The sequence below is a fragment of the Phragmites australis genome, chromosome 10 (assembly GCF_958298935.1).
Source record: "Phragmites australis chromosome 10, lpPhrAust1.1, whole genome shotgun sequence".
Taxonomy (NCBI): domain Eukaryota; kingdom Viridiplantae; phylum Streptophyta; class Magnoliopsida; order Poales; family Poaceae; genus Phragmites; species Phragmites australis.
In genome coordinates, this window is record NC_084930.1 from 20,372,163 (window position 1) to 20,386,960 (window position 14,798).

General features: G+C 44.2%; 1 protein-coding gene across 1 annotated transcript; it reads right to left on the reverse strand.

Moving 5' to 3' along the window:
- Positions 1–1,164: 1,164 nt before the first annotated feature.
- Positions 1,165–13,213, reverse strand: LOC133883403 (alpha-1,3-arabinosyltransferase XAT2-like). Its single transcript, XM_062322721.1, has 6 exons — positions 13,038–13,213; positions 12,385–12,444; positions 12,259–12,291; positions 12,063–12,134; positions 2,703–2,768; positions 1,165–2,492 (listed from the first exon to the last, which is right to left on the reverse strand). Exons 1-6 carry the CDS (start codon positions 13,153–13,155, stop codon positions 1,309–1,311), a joined length of 1,533 nt encoding a protein of 510 aa, XP_062178705.1. The 5' UTR covers positions 13,156–13,213; the 3' UTR covers positions 1,165–1,308.
- Between the last annotated feature and the right edge of the window lie 1,585 nt (positions 13,214–14,798).

The following is a 14,798-nucleotide window of genomic DNA, read 5'->3' on the forward strand; positions in this document are numbered from 1 at the left end:
ACCTAGATATGAGTGATGCTGTTCCAGACATGATCACCTCGACGCGTACTACTTCAGCGGAATACTCCACCCGATCGGCATACCTCCTCCCGTACAAAGGCCTCATGTTGACCAAGATGGATAGCTTAGTATGGCGGCCATGGGCTCCTCCCTGATGTAAGTTCTTCCTCTGGTTAGTGCTCCCAAGACATATTTGGACTGCCGATCGTTTACAACGATGTGGTTGGTCGAACTGCTACTTGTGTCAGTTGTGCTTGCGAAACCTTGAGACGGTGGGATCACCTGTTTATGGGCTGTGTAAATACACAGGAAATTTGGCACAAGGTTGCATCTTGGGTGTAGCACCTTAGTCTTATGCCGTGTAATTGGTCAACAAGTTGCCTGGGTCCAGCGGAGCAGATTGGTACACATCAGTCACTCAATGTGCAGCCCATCAGACAACAAAGTGAATTCGCTCGCTTTGCATTCTTGTTGAATGGGCTGTGTGGAAGGAGCGAAACAATCGTGTCTTCAACAAAAGAGAAAAAATGGTAAGCTGTATCATGTCTGAAATACAGGAGGAGGCTCGGCTGTGGGTCATGGCGGGTGCAATCAGATTTGCCTTCCTTGCTGCCAGCAATGGTCGTTCCACAGAGTTAGCTCGTATAGTCTTTTGTTCATGTCCTAGTTGTTTTAGCTCTAGTTACAAGTTTCTCTAGCCAGTAATCCATCATAGCATCTAAGCCGAGTTGTAGAGCTTCTGTCCGGTGAAACTAGCTAAATGCTAGGTTTGATTGTGTTTACAGTATATACCTTACATGCTGTCTAAACTTTCTCCTCCTTAATTAATAAAAGCCGTTTCGGATCTTTAAAAAAAAATCTTATCGTCCTTCAGCGTCCCGGTCCTGCCCAGCTTCCCCTGTGTGAAATCAGGTGCCCGCCGTGCTTCATTTCCACATCAGTGCGCGCGTATTACACAAGAGCAAATCATGCATCGCAAGGAGCTGATTCGGATAATCAGCCTGAATTCTCTTATTTGTTCCTGTCCTTTACTACCGCACTGAATACTCATAGTCTGATACAACCATGCTCATACTACTAGTAATATGCTCTACGCTGCATGTTAACTGAGTAACTAACCTTTATTAATTAGTTTTTTTCTCTGATCCACTTTGTTTCGGCCCTTAATTGTTCTGAACAGTTCCAAGAATATTTTTCATGCCATGTTACAAGTTAGTGGCCCTGAGTAGGAATTGAAAAAAAAAACAGCAACAGATGAGCAAAATTACAATTGATCGATCCATCAGCTCAGCGACTAGTACTCTAGATCTATTCCGTCGTGATGGACAGGTACACTTGCTGCATGACCCCTCTGAACCGGTCGATGTCCAGCGTGACGTTCTGGCCGTCAAGGAAGGTCTTCCAAACGTCACGAAATCCCTTACGGTGTATGGACATTGGGTCGGTAAACACGGGGTGGTCCCTTGGGTACTTGTGCTTTAGCGTGGTCTCATCCGCTATCGCCTCGTACTCGACATACCGGAGCCCCATGTCCGGCACCGGTTGGCCGAAGTCATACCAGCACGGCCACTTCATCCCGCCCCACGGGATAATCTGCACTATCGTGCCGTTGTGAGGCAGGAACACCATGTTGGTCAGCCCAGCGCCGTGCACGCCCACCATCACGTCGCATGAGTTCACCACCCCCGCGATCCGGTCCATGTCACGGACATCCTCTGGTCCCGCAGCAACCACATCGAAGCCGAGATCTGTCATGGAAGCGATGGCGTCGGCTTCGTTTGTCAGTGCCCTTGAGTGGCGCCGCAGAACCATGACGAGCCGAGGTTTCTGTCCAGAGCTCCTGCTTATGGGGGTCGCCCATGACCGCTGCAGCGAGTAGGTCCACCGAAGGAAGTCTCTGAAGCCCATCGTAGTATAACCGTTGCGTGATAGACCTGGGTCAATGCCAAGTATCTTGTGACTCTCCAACCCCACATGCGCCGATGGGAAGCAGCGCACGGCGGTGTCGGCGTCAAAGTCTATGACTGGGTAGATGGATAGTGCGGCCAGGATCGGCCTGTACTTGGCAACCCATTTGGAGTCATAGTCAGTAGCAAGTAACTGGACACGGCCGTTGTACTCACGGGCCGTGATGTAGAGTGGAACGATGATGTCGCTCATGGAGTGGAAGTAGTTTGTACTGTAGGCACCGGTAGAGAAGACCACCGCTGGCACATAGTGCCTAACCGTGCACTGGGGTGGGACAATGGTGTTGGCGGCTGGCGGACTGGATCGCATGGTCACCTCCCGAATCTTGGACATGGTTTCTTTTTCCCACTTTCGTGCGTATGGGCGGACCTTGATCGTCGAATTTTCTGGACGGAACGTGGATGCTGATACGACATAGACTGTGGCGGATTTTCCATGGATGCGCAAGTCTCCTTCCATTGTGCAGGTGTTCGTGTGATAATTGCTGAAGTTGCAGGTTAACTTGCTGATTCGTGTTGCCATGTCTGCATATGACACAAGTGTGATTAGAAAATTCTCTAAAATCGTATTTTATTCTCATTCTTGGCCAATTTTTTTGCATATGCTGGTTGTGTAAATTGTGCAACACACCAAATTAAGAGCCTTTCATTTAAGCCCAGAACATGAATCAAGGTAACAATCAATTATAGAAAATATGGAATTTATAACAATGATTCTTGAATGGGAACTTGTACGTGAATTAATTAGAGAACTATCTTTTGGCCTGTTCGCTCGAAGAACTTGGTTTTGTTGGTTGGGATCTGTAGCAAAATATATTGATTAATATCAGCTTTCATATATGGTGCCAAGAGTGCAATTGCATTGTAGCGCAAGCGCAATACATACATACAAATATAAAACATACCTTGTAATGATCTAGTAACAATTAGGAGTATTGATGCACATTGTACAATAAGTAGTTCGGCGCACTATGATTTTCAGATTTAATAACAGCTTGAAGTAATGCAAGGGCGCTTGGCCACCTATTGTAGTAGCTAGGAATTAGAATGTCATTTTATCGGTCAACTTGTGCTGAAAACGAAAATACTTTATTCCATTTGTTTTGTTCAAAGAATACTGATCATACTATCACAATCTTTCAAGTTTCTAAGTGCTAACTCACAAATAAACTCCTCAAGTATACAGCTAGTTATGAACATATTTTCTCCCAATCCCATACAAATTATTACTATCTCCGTTTAGAAATAGTAGACGTATTTTTTTACTTGGTGTTCAAAATTGGATTTTGACTAAGGTTTTCTCAAAATATATATCATTTATAGTTACAAATGAAATCATTTTAAATTATAAACCTAATTTTATAATTTTTACACACTAGACATTCTTATAATTTAATTAAGAAAGAAGTCTATTTTACTCCCATGAACTATATGGTTAGTTCGGATAACCCCCTAAACTATTAAATTGTCTATTTTACTCTCCTAGACTATTAATACCGGATCACTTTAGCCCCTGAGCTATTTCCGGAAGTGGTTTTGTTGACGTGGTTGCTATGTCACCCGGTTTTTTACCACGTGGCTACCACATCATATATATATATATATATATATATATATATATATATATATATATATATCTTTTCCTTTCTTCTTCCCACTTGAAGTAGAGGGGGGGGGGGGAGGCGGTGGCTTGACCGGGTGGCTTAGTAGCAGCATGTGGGAACGGCGAGTGTACATCGAGCGGTAGCACGGTGCGACGGCAAGGCGTGGTTGAGCGACGTGTCCTAGGGGCGTGGAGGTGCTATTGGTGCCCATGCATGGTTCAGCGGCGTCAGCAGGGAAGAACAGAGCATGGGCGGCGCAAGCAAGCGGTGCGCTGGGACACACTCACAACATGCATGTCCCACGCCTCCTCTACTTCCACTCCGCCTTGACGTCGATTGGCACCACCTCCGACCGCACGTGGAACACCATAGTAGAGCACAACATAGAGAGCCATTGTCGAAGGGAGAAGCACTGCTTGAACAAATAGACGTCACTTCCTTGCAGGCAAAGCATGATCGGTGCTCCCCTTCCGGTAGATCTTTCCTAAGGCATGCTGACTCACCTTGCTACCTTCGGGAAGGCAGCCCAAGCAGCCCGAGACGGGGGCCTCGGGAGGCATGGAACCGGGAGGTGGAAGCTTTGGGATGCAGGACTCCTAAAGGTTGGGGCTTCAGGAGGCCAAAGCTTCAGGGGACCAAGGCTTCAGGAGGTCAGGTTTTTGGGAGGCTTCAGGAGACCGAACCGGCTGAGCCAAGGGAAGGCTTCGCAGGTATGAAGGGGTACTATGAAAGGATTTGATGACTTCGGAGATCGAGCCTTTAATTGAGTGTCCAGAGATCAAGGCTCCGGAGGGACCTGGATGGTAATCTTCAACCATTAAACTCAGGCTGGTTTATTTCCTCCCCAACAGTCAGTGATAAGGCCATTGCACACCTCTTAGCAGAGGAGGTGGAGATGGGCGGCGACTCTGACACCAATGACAACGAGGACGATGAGGAGATGAGCGGCGACTCTGACACCAATGACGAGGAGGGGGAAGAGAGATGGGCGGCGACTCCGACATGACCGACGATGACGAGGAGGATGAGGATGAGGAGATGGGCGAATCATAGTCCATTACTTATCTAGGTTTATGGTGGTAATCCGAATTCAGCAATTTAGATTTAGCCCCCTTCTTCTTTAGTCCGAATGGGTATCTTTTTGTGTAATCTGGACCTTCTTTTGTAGTGATGAACTTACTTATCTAAATTAATGAAAAGGTCAGTTAATTTGAAAATTGTGTTAAATTGAGAATGCTAGTGAGACAGCTAATTTAGTACATTTTTCTCATCATCAGATTATCCTACTGCAAATCCTAACTTTGCTTTAGGATGTAGCTGGTATACATGTAAATAGAGGGATGATCAAATTAGTGACAGGTGATAACGTCACGTGTCACTAAAGGGGTTATTAGTGATAGGTGAATTTACCACCCATCACTAATTACCAAGTCCCAGTGATGGGGTAGTAAATCCACCTGTCACTGTGACCCGATCATTAGTGACAGGTTGTAAATTCACCCGCCACTAATGATATGTTTATAAATAACAGGCGTGGGAACCCTAGCCTCCGATTTTTCCTAAGTCCCGCCATGCTCACCACCCATTCCTCCTTCCCCCAGTCGTCCGCAAGGCCACCCATTCCTCCTTCCCCCAGTCGTCCGCGAGGCCACTGCTCTCTCCCTACCATCCCCATCCCCCTCCCCGATGCCGTCTTCCCCTACGCCTTCATCCCCGACTACCCCGATGACGAGGAGCCCACACTGTCATCACCTCCTCCCCAACGAGCAACCTGATGATTAGGAGCTCGTGCCACCGTGCTCTCCACCGCTATAGTCTTCATCCTTTGAGGTAGGACTCCCGCCATCCCCTCCTCGCTGACGCCTACCACCATCGTCCACATCCACCATTGTGAGTTACTTCTATGCATTCTGCCATACTTTGTGTGGAGGGGTGAATGCAAGGTATGTCCGATTATATTACTCAATGATGACAACATGAACTTAGCATTTTAGCACAGATGAATTAGGCATGCTATTATCTTAATCATTTAACACTTACTATTGAATACTTAGACTCTATGTGTTCCTAATGTTGACCCTTGAGTTGCGATTTCTATGTAGTATTTACGGTAATATAGGAGATTGAGGGTATGTGAATCAATGGTTAGCAGTTTAGCACAACCATGTTGAATTTTTGCTTTTTAATATGCATAAATATGGAGGTTGCAGTGCATGCTATTCTTGGGAATGATTTGAGAATTAAGAGTGCGCTATCACACATACCGATAATATGAGATAGACAATTTGGCATTTGGATGGCGACATCAGTCGTAACCCGCTTTCTGAGAGTAAAACTTGATAACATAAGCATGTTCTTGATGTTTATATGCTTGGCATATGCAATTTCTATGTTTACCTATTTTTATTGCTTATGTTCAGTCTTAACAGCACACATTAATTCTTATTCTTGTTTATCTGCTGTTATATATTCTTGTCACTAATGTATGCACATTGCACAATAAGTTCATGATGGTTAAAATTAAATTTGTTAGAAAATCCCAAAAATGAATTTAGGTTGCGTAACCTATTACGTCGTCTCCCGTTCGGGAGTGTTTGATTATAAATATTACTTGGCAACTCGTCACGATTATAAGAAGATGCTCCAAAATTGTCCACGTACTTTGGACAGTTCGAGGATATGTGGCCCGAGTAGTAGGTTTCTGTGCTCATGTCTGGTTCTAGAGGGAATTTTGGTGGTGTCTCCCTATTGTTCTCTGGATACACACCCTCTCAGCTTGTTGTCGATATGTGTATTTGGAGAACAGCGGGCTGGTGCTGCCGAAATTTTCTCCAGAACCATACAAGAGCATGGAAACCTAGTCGGGCCACAGATCCTCGAATGGGATTAGGACTATTAGAAATTAGGTAGGATCCTTCACTTTAGATAAGAAATACATCATATTTTCATAAATTCATATAATAGTGAATATAGTTACTAAGACTTATACAATTGTATCTGCATATTCGAATATACTAGATGTCTACCAACGAGTCATCGGGATCCTCTGACGAAGCACAAGCTCCCTGTCGGTGACATGGGAACCAGGGGTCCCCGAGTCTCAAGGCCAGGACAATAGAATACCACGTGGCGCCTTCCCTCGAGGACCATCTCCACGAGGCCTGAGAAGACCCAGTTCCGGGAGGGGTGCTCGAGGCCATGAACAACCCGAGTACCCGTAGTTCCCCGAGGACCCGAGAAGACACAATTCCGGAAGGGGTGCTCGGAGCCATGAACAGTGGTCCCCGAGTACCCAGAGTTCCCCGAGGACTGAGAAGAGACATATCCAAGAGAGGGCGCTTGGGGCTATAAACAGTAGTCCCTGAGCACCCAGAGTTCCCTGAGGACCTGAGAAGCCCCTTGCTGGCGGACCCCACAAGGGCTCAGCGGTGAGGTGTCAATTGGTGAGAGACCCGATGCTGCGTTTAAGAGGGAGCGTGGCCTGTCACTTCCAGCCACTCCCCCCCAAGCCTGTCGTACTGAGTACGTCAGTCCCTGCCACCGCCTGGCAGGAAGGCGTGGGGACATTTAATGCGACGGGTCCCATCGCATGTCACCCTGCGGGGCCCATAAGAGGAACGGCTTGGAGATATCGTCGCTCGGCTCGAGGCATATCACCTGCCACCCTACTATGTCAGACCTGCTCTGACTGAGCGGGCATGCGGGGTTGCTCGGCGGCTACCTGGTGGGCCCCCTGCACCTGCTGAAGTTGGTGTAATGGGCGACAGGACCGGTCGAGGGCGCATTTTCAACCCCCTGTAATGTCAAACTGCAGCCCCATGATGGTTGCTTTCCATTTATGGCTCATAGGAACTCGTCCCCTCCTTTCTGGGCATGCCAAGCCTCCCCCGACGCGATAAAAGGGGGGTACACTCCAGAGAAGAACAGGTCGGACAAGTTTGAACAAGCTCAAGAAGTAGAAGTCTTAACACGCCTAAACAAGCCAAAGCATACGGCACACAAGTCTCAGAAGCTGAGCAGAGGTTCTCCAAGCTTGAAGAAAGGCCGAAGCTCTAGACTTAGACAAAAAAAACCTTGTAACAGAAGAGATCCAGAGAGAGGCATTCCAAGAGCATTAATAGCATACACACAGGAGTAGGGTATTACGCTCCACGCGGCCCAAACCTGTCTAAAATCCCTCGAGCATTTACTCCCACTAGCAGCCGATCATCCGTCCTGCCTACATCTCACATACTCGCATTAAATCCACGTACGAGGTAGATTCAGAATCATCCCCCCGGCCGAATCTCAAAGGGGGTCCCTCAGGATCCCCGCTTGCGGTGTTCACCCACCGACACTCCCAGTCATACGTTTGCATGACTAGGTCCTAGTGGAGCAACAATACGAAAGGCAAGGGCACAAGCAAAGTGGCCAATTGAAAAGATTACTGTGATGTAAATTGATGATGTTGACATGCCTACGGAGAAGAAGGCCTTGCAGATGTTGCAGAAGCTCACAGGCCTTAATGCTCGGGAGAGGATGCCATTGACCCTTCAGATGTTCAATGACCTCACAGTGGATCAAAAGAACGCCTTGTTCAATGATGGTGTCAGTACGTTTTTGGAGTTCCCGGAGAACATGAAGGTGAAGGCTTGTAGGGCTGTTATGAAAATGATCGCCAAACTTTGGAGAAGTCACAAGAGCAAGCTTGTGAACGAGTATATGGAAAAAGATTTGAAGCCCTTCAGCAAGTACCCATATATTAAAAGAGAGGATTGGGAAGCTTTTGTGACGTTGAAGAGGTCTGAGACATTCCAAATGGAGATTTCAACAAATAAGCAGCTTTGAGCAAAGAACAAGCAGAATCACAACCTGGGCACATGCGGGTACATGGGGAAAAGGGATAAATGGTAGGCAGAGGATGCAAAGTTAGCCAACAAAGGCCGTAAGAATCCTTGGTTGCAATTCCCGGGACGATCATAATTGTATTTGTGCGTGAGGGGTACACTACCATATAGTGGAGAAATCACCTTCAAATCTAGCAGAACTGAGACAGTCACTCAAAAGGTGAAAGAAATAGAAACCTACTCCTCTGAAGGTTCATTTATCGGGGTCAGGGAACATGACATACTCTCCACTGTGCTGGGAAACCCTGAGCACCCAGGTCGCGTTCGAGGCAAGTCCAATTCCTAGGGCTGGAAGTTAGGCTTCCCCGAGCACATCAGGATGTATAAGAAGAGGAAGATGTCAGTCCCAATAGATGTGGAAGCATTGACCTAGTCAATTGAGAGACCATTTATCAAGACGTCATGCAAAGGTTTGGGGCACACGGAGTCATAATTCCTAGTGCACCAGTGGGTGGTAGCCCCATTGCTGAACACAAGAGTAGTCAAGCCTCCAGGGGAGGTTGAACAACCTGTCTTCTCTCCATCTATGGAGCCTGATACCATAGACATTCTTGATGGACCCACGCTGTGCTCGCTGGTCATAAGACCTGGAGGTTACTATATTGAGGTTGCAAAGGTCCAGGTGCATCCAAATGTCCAAGTGTTACATACGGTCCCGATACGTTCTAGCTATGCCATGGTCTTTGTGGATTTCGTACATGCCAATGCCGTGGATACAAATTAGCCCGTCCGCCCCCCCCCCCCCCCCCCATGATGAGATAAAAAATAGAGTCAAGCTCGTCTTCAAAGGATCCAATGGAAGAGGGGGGACATCGTGGTTCACACGGTATCTAGAAGCGATCCGCCTGAATGTTCAAGTTCCCTACCACAACCTCAGCCTCTAGATGCGCTAGTTTGCCCCCTCCACCATCTACAGTTAGGCAAATTGAGGGCAGCCCAAAGAAGAAGAAGCCTTTGCTGACTCTGCCATCTACAAGTAAGCAACCTGAGGGTAGACTAGAGAAGAAGAAGAAGTCCAGGCTAGGGTCCAAGAAGCAGCTGCCGAAGAAATCCAAGTCCTATAGTAAGGACTCAATTGCCGAGAAGCGTTGGATAGGGGAAGCTTGGACTAAGGAAATCCTAAAATTCAAGCTTGGGAAGCTCTTGTTGCCAGAAGATCCACTTCGGCGGGTGGGACAACCTTGTGTTGAGTTGCATAATTACTGCCTACAAGGTTGTAGAGAGAATAAGGTTTCCATTGTCTTATATTACCAAAATCGTCACTTCTTGATTGGGGACGGCTACTTCCTCATGGGCTTCAATGACTTATACGACCTTCAACCTCAATGGCCTACACACAGGGTTATTGCAATGCTTTACATTGTAAGCCCTTTTAACTAGACGTTTATTAATTATTACCATAAAATTTTCCAATCTAACTAATTTCTTATTTATAGACACTTGATACAAGAAACGAGGAAGAAGGAGCCCTTCTGATTCCTTGACCCCTAAAATTTGACGATTTCTTTGATGGAACAAAAAAGGGAATTCATTGTGGAATATGTGGCTAGAGAAATGAGCCACTTTTCGAAGATGGACTACCTGATGGGCACCCACAACATAGGCAGCCATTGGATCTTACTGGTTATTGCCCTCAAGTGGAAGTTGGTCTAGTATCTCGATTTATCAAGACCAGTGGTGGGACCTAATGGCAAATGGGGACAATGTGACTCTACTTTCGTCAAACAAATCCTTGATGAGTAAGCTCTTCATAACTTAGGTTACATACTGAACTTTTCAAACTTACACCAAATGTTGACTATTGGATCCCTCTTTGCATGTTGGGCTTTTGACATGTATATGCGCTGTGATCCAAAGTACAACACGAAGGAGCCCCACATACTGACACATAAGACAATCTTCACGGTATGTGTTAGCAGACATATTTGCAAATACTCTACTACTACATTTTTTTCCTTTCAAATTAATGGTTTTTCCCTCTCCAGTGTCACCAACAACCACCGGGCAACTCCTACGGATTCTACATTGTGTGTCACATGCTGCTATTCATGGCAGCGATGGATATGAAATCCTCAGATGTAAGATAATTGCATAGTCTTTTCATAGCTGCTTTTATTCATTACAAATATCCGATGATAAAATGATTTTGCTCACGCTAATTGAATACTTTTTTCATAACTACTTTCATTCAATAGGAATTCAGCTTACCGGATGGCAACATCGAGGATTCTGCACTCTCCAACATTTGAGTATGGATCACCTCGTTCTTAATGACCGAAGTCGACTCTTCGAAAGGTGAGTTCTATTGTAGGGAGGCAGGGCTCTGACTTATGTAATTTGTGGTTGCACTTTCGACTTATATAATTTGTAACAATCTTGATATAATTTGTGGTTACACTTTCGACTTATGTAATTCGATGTTGCACTTTTGACTTACGTAGTTCAAGCTCTTGATGTGGACTTACGCCGTTGTACGTTTTGAGGACTTTCGATTATGTAATTTGTAGTTGCATATCTCGTGACTTGGACCCTACAATGTGGGAATATATCTTGAAATAAATAGTGATTATGGCATGAATGTATATGCATGTGTCTTATTTGCAACAGAAGACGGCTGCCAAATCCTGACATTGCTTCAGGATGCAGCTAGGAAACGGGTAAATCCCTTCGGGGGATGAGACTATTAGTGACAGGTGATAAATTCACCTGTCACTTATGACCGAGTCCCAGTGATGACTAGCTTTCCAACCCGTCTCTGGAACTCAATCATTGGTGACTGATTAAAAAGATCCCCGTCACTAATGACTCATAACACTAGTGACGGATTCTAGTTAATTAGTGATGGGTGGTAAATACACCTGTCACTAATGACTCGGTCACTAGTGACGGGTTGTTGTTGTCACCCGCCACTGATGACCGAGTCTCAGAGACGGGTCCAAAATCTACCCGTCACTAATGACTTAGTAACAAATGACAGGTGGTGAGAAACCTCCACTGATGAGTCGGCCAGTAGTGACATTTGTAGTTAACACCCATCAATAATGATCAAGTCCCAGAGATGAGTTGGAAAGCTATCCGTCACTGGGGATCAATAATTAGTGATGGGTGGTATATACACCCGTCACTAATGATGGTCACAGTGACGGGCAACAAGCCTGCTCAGGTCATAGGAGATATATTTTAGTGACGGATCTCAATTATGACCTATCACTGGTGATTGTCATTAGTGAAGATCCCAACCCGCCACTAATATTTAATCATTAGTGACGCAATAAGAGTGGCGAGTGCAGTAACTGTCACTAATGATGGTTTTCACCCATCACTAATGTGCTCTTCTGACGTAGTGATAGACTTCTTGCTTTAATTAACGGAAGGAGTATTATATATATATATATATATATATATATATATATATATATATATATATATATATATATATTACTCCATCCGTAGCATGGAAACATGTCATTTCTATAAACTACTCCCGTCTATATATTTGTTCCATTGACAGTTTAGTGCAGGTAGCACGTGAAGGCACTGCTCGCTAGTCAGTAGTCGTACTTGAACATGTAAACCTTGGTTTTGCAGCAAACGTAATTAGTTACCTTTAGACGCAACGACGTTGCCGGTTATCTCGCCTCTTGATGCTGCAGAAGGTGGTGGCCTGACAATCGAATCTGAATATATAATGACAGGCCACATGGCATGTTAATGCCAATCGAGGAAGAGAATTACATGAAACTTCTATAAGACAATTAATTTAATACAGTTGTTTCTTTCAATTCCAGATCTTTGCTTTACCTTCTGCAGCTTCTGACTTCGCTACGTCCAAACCTTGAATGGAGGGGTGAATTGCATCATTATATCAAACTTTTGACTACATAAAATGTCAGATGCCGAAGTGTTGAGTATACAAACATAGCTCACCTAAGGATGAAACCTTGTGAACCATTTCGTCTGCGACTTTGGTAAATCTGGTCTCACTAACTGGCAAAAGAGGAAGATATATATCGTTAGTTCGTTACTACCTACGAGATGGTGTGATATCCTGTATATCTATTGTTCTATACAACAACAACAACAACAACAAGAGCTACCAACAAAAAAGATATAAAATAAGTACTACGGTTATGATAAATGTAAAACTAAGCATCCCCCTTATGTTATCATCATATTTTTGCTTTGTAGTGTCTGAAAACCATTGCCAGACAAATAACTAAATTGGTGTGCTCTTTCCCAAAAGTAATTTCCCTGATAAAACCTTTTCAATTTTTGTGTTTTCAGAACCTTGCATTACAATTTTTAAACATCAGCTCAAATCTGGGTTTCCGTAAAACTTTCAGTTCTTCAATTCATGTTCATTAAGGGCTCATGCTTAAATAAATCTTGAAAGCGCAAAGGCATGTTTGATTCGTAGCTCCCATGTGTATTCTAGAATAAAAAGAAAGAAAGAGTGCACAAAAAGAAAAAAAGACAATGATGAGACAAGAGACTATAACGGGGATTAACTCATATAAGAGGAAGCAAATTAAAAGTGATCATGGAAGTGATGCTTGTCCAGCGATGAAATGGTGACTTACAGCGAGCAACCTGTGGCAGGAAATCGATCTTGAGCACAACGAGAACAAGAAGGGGCAGCATGAGCCACAGTGCCGCCGCTCTGCTGCCATACTTCCTACACTCGAGCCTCCCCTTCATGTCACACAAGCTAGGTAGAAACAAGACCTCTCCAACGTTCCTAAGCCTTAACTGGACGGTGAACACTATAACTAAAAAGGTTCCTCGCAGCTAGCTAGGCCACCCAGCAAACGAGCAGCAACGCGTCATTAGGTGTTATGTCCTATTTGATCTTATATGCGAAGCATGCCATTTTCTATTCATCTGCGCTTTGGAACGCGAACTAAGTCGTCTGTGGGTTGACTTGGATGCAGCATTAAATCCAATGCACATGTACGCTGATGGAATCGGAGTATTATAGAAGGGAGAGCTCATTGTAAAGAAAATACTGCCACTAGTTATTCTTATATAGTTGCAGTGATTTAGATTGCAGAACCATCAAGCTAGCACCGACAATGGCTAGATGCAGGCATGCCATAGTGATTTAGAGTGCATCTATCGGAATTGATCTATGTGTCGTAAAATATGCAATTAGAGGGGGTGAGTGATTGCAGAAGCCAAATTAAAATTTTAATTCACCCTCAACAAATATTTAATTTAATCTTGAAATCAATTTGGGATAGAATGCTATCACATCAATAAAAATGATATACAGAAGAATCCGATGGTCCAATTACCCTCAAATTTTAACAGTATAAACTAAAAAAAGATATAAAACTTTTACAATAAGAATTAAGTCAATCTGGTCTACGGATCAAGAGTTATGAATTTTACAAGCATACTATAATAGATGGTGATGAAAATAAATTAAACCCTAAAATTGGGATTATGCAACAATTATGAAAATTCAACCAACTAAACTTTTCAGAATTTTACCTTATTGCTCTAGGATGATTTTGGATGGATTAAACCAAGACAAATCATGTTGACCAAAAGATCCATAAAAATCAACAATGATCGATGAAACGAAAAGCATGGAGAAGGAACGGAATTACCAACTCATTAACTTATCAAAATTGATCTTCATTATATGGATGAGTTCACAATATATATCTCCAAAGTATCCCTACAAGATTTCCACAAAATCCTAACCTTAGATCCTTTTTTTTTCTTAAAAGAAAAGGCTCTCTCTGTTTCCTCTCTATGTTCCTCTGTTTCTGTTCCTCGGCTTTACTCACCAACAAATGCTGAAAAAAGAAATTATATATATATATATATATGTATCAATATTTGCAAGATTGAATGCTCGTTTCAAGAAATGACACGAATAGGCTACCGTCACCTGTTCAACTGGCATGACTTGAATGGGCGAGACATTGTGGGGCCCGACAGTCATAACATATTAACAGGCGAGTTCTTCATTGCTGCAATGTCCATGGGCCCACCCAAAAGGTCTCCCCGAAAAGTGAGCGAGATCTTTAAGGTATATAATTCAGCCGGGGTGGCCCTGCCGATGTCAACACCCCCATTTGCTTCGAACTCAGCCGAGAGAGGGAGGAGAGGAGAAAATTTGCGGTGAAGCCCTGTCGAATTAAAGAGGTATGCTTTTTTCTCTATTTTTTTACAAACCCAGTAGGATAGCTACTAGTGCTAGGATGTAGGTTAGAGCTTAGATCTAGCATTTTTTTTTTACAAACCGGTAGGATAGTCACTAGACATAGGTTAGAATGTAGATCTAGGTTTAGAATTAGGGTTAGACATACTTTAGCAATTAGATTCTATTT

Excerpts from the sequence above, each read along its gene's own strand:
- LOC133883403 (XM_062322721.1), bottom strand. The coding sequence starts at position 13,155 with ATGAAGGGGAGGCTCGAGTGTAGGAAGTATGGCAGCAGAGCGGCGGCA. Across the intron at positions 2,769-12,062 it reads CAACGTCGTTGCGTCTAAAG|ATCCCAACCAACAAAACCAA; the intron begins GTAACTAATTAC and ends ATTTTGCTACAG. Across the intron at positions 2,493-2,702 it reads TAGTTCTCTAATTAATTCAC|ACATGGCAACACGAATCAGC; the intron begins GTACAAGTTCCC and ends TGTCATATGCAG.